Here is a 2,142-nt window from a genome sequence, read left to right as displayed (position 1 = left end):
TTAAAAAGATATTGAACTTGAAGGACTAGAACTTGATGATGTAGGAACCCAAATGGAAGCACTTGTCAAAGGCCTTGATTTCCAACACAACGCCAATTTGTTTTGTTCATTTTGCACCCAATACCCTCCACTAAACAAACTCACCAAATGCTTAGCTTGTCTCACATTACTTGAACTCATTGGAATTTGTCTAAAACCTTTTAATGAATAAAGCCCTTTACTCCATTTTTCCCTTTCTAATTTATCACTAGGGAATTGTCTTAATGAGTCCAAAATTCTAACTCTTAAAAATTCTTTCTCAATGACCCTTAATGCTAACATGTATCCTCCACCAAAACCTCCAAGAATTGAATCATATATTGTTGTGTAATGATGTAAAGCCTCACAAAAGAACTCAACAAAAGACATAGATGAGATTTTTGATAAATTGAAGAGCTCTTCTTCAACTAAGACAACAAGTTTAGGTGACAATTTTCTTAGTCCATTGAAAAATGTCTTGACTAGTGAACTTCCCCTTTGTGGCATGTGAAGTTGGTGGATCATAACATTAGCTATTAAGTTGTTATGACCCTCAACAACAACTTGTATTTTTTCTAAGTCCTCTAAGAGGATTTGATCAAACATGAAAGGAAGATTGATAGAATTAGCAAATTCTTGAAGTCTTTTGCCCGTCTTTTGTGCATGACATGAGTTTGAATGATCACTAACAAGTGATGTGATCCTTAGAGAAGAATTTGTGTTTCCTCTTTCAACCAAATCAACCATCAAAGGAGGCCATTGAATGCCTTCCATGATGTCAAAATCCAATATATGAACTTGTTGACTCCCTTTTGTTGCTTCAAGAATCGCTTGATTCGCGGTGAAATGAGCAAACTTAACATAAGGGGAGATTTCTTGAAGCATTTGGAACGCGGTCATTGAAGACGTAAACTCAGATTGATATTGATTTTGATTCAACAATTCATGTGATGAATTATTCAAGGTCTTGCATAACAAGGCTTGAGTAAAATACAAAGCCAATCTTTCAACAGGGGAATTTTCTCTGTTTTCTTGATTAGAAAGTATTGTATTTAGCCTCAAAACAACTATAGAAGCAAGATCAAGATTTCTAGCTTCAATAGCCTCAGCTCCCATAAGAAGAAGATCAGTTACACTTGTTTCCTCCATGAGGTGATCTTGAAGGAATTCAAGACGTGGATTGCATACACGTGATTTTTGACTCTCTCTCGAGAGTTCAGTATCTCCCTGAATAATTTCTTGTTGCGTGTTTTGAAGGGGGATGTCTACATCTCCATCGATGAAATCGAAGTCATTTTGGAAATAGTCTAGTATGTCAACATCATTAACAATAGTTACAAAATCTTGGATTGAACATTGAGGGTTAATAATACTAGGATTATTCCAAGAAAATGTGGTCTCTAAGTTGCTATACTCAATATATGGATTAATGTAATTTGGTTGGAAATTTTCACACTCCATAATTTTTTTTAAAAAAAAGAGGGAATATAATTGGAGATTTTGTCTAAAGGTCTAGGACAGTTTTTGTTGCTTGTTAGCTCTATTTCCAAGTGTTAGGGAACATGATTTATATATACACAAAACTAATATTAATAGGAATTAAAAAAATAGGGTTTCAAAGTAGGAGTAGATGCAACTTGACCTAGTAGACACTTTTAAACAATTAATTTTTAAAAAAATGATTACTCAATGCCAATAATAAAGGAATCTTTTGCCTAATGTGATGTGTCGAGGGTACATTCATCAAAGAAGTTTTCAAATTATTTTTTTTCCTATTTGGTTTTCAAAATTCTTAATTGCAAAAAATTGACATCACATGATATAATAGTAACAAAATATAGAGGAATATAAAATATATATAATTAAAAAAAAAACTTTGAATAAGCACAAATTAATAATATGTTCAAGGCTTAAATCCCCTTTTCCCCCACCCTCCAACATTGACACCCACAACACCTTCGTTTTAAGACATTTTATAGATAAGTAAGTAATTATACTAGATTTATTTTTAGGATTAACCTAGCTCAATATATAACATACATATATTGCGAGATTAAAAAAAAAGTCATTTCATTTCAACAAAAGACTCGCACTTAAAGGGAAGTTAGAGTTCTAGCTACAGAT

General features: G+C 32.7%; 1 protein-coding gene across 1 annotated transcript; it reads right to left on the bottom strand.

Moving 5' to 3' along the window:
• LOC125852294 (protein NODULATION SIGNALING PATHWAY 2-like) lies at window positions 1-1,479 on the bottom strand. The gene has a single exon (XM_049532023.1). It carries the CDS (start codon window positions 1,477-1,479, stop codon window positions 1-3), a length of 1,479 nt encoding a protein of 492 aa, XP_049387980.1.
• Window positions 1,480-2,142: the final 663 nt, after the last annotated feature.

Source organism: Solanum stenotomum, unplaced genomic scaffold (assembly GCF_019186545.1).
Source record: "Solanum stenotomum isolate F172 unplaced genomic scaffold, ASM1918654v1 scaffold3345, whole genome shotgun sequence".
In the NCBI taxonomy this organism is placed as follows: domain Eukaryota; kingdom Viridiplantae; phylum Streptophyta; class Magnoliopsida; order Solanales; family Solanaceae; genus Solanum; species Solanum stenotomum.
This window is presented reverse-complemented; position numbering and strand designations above follow the sequence as displayed.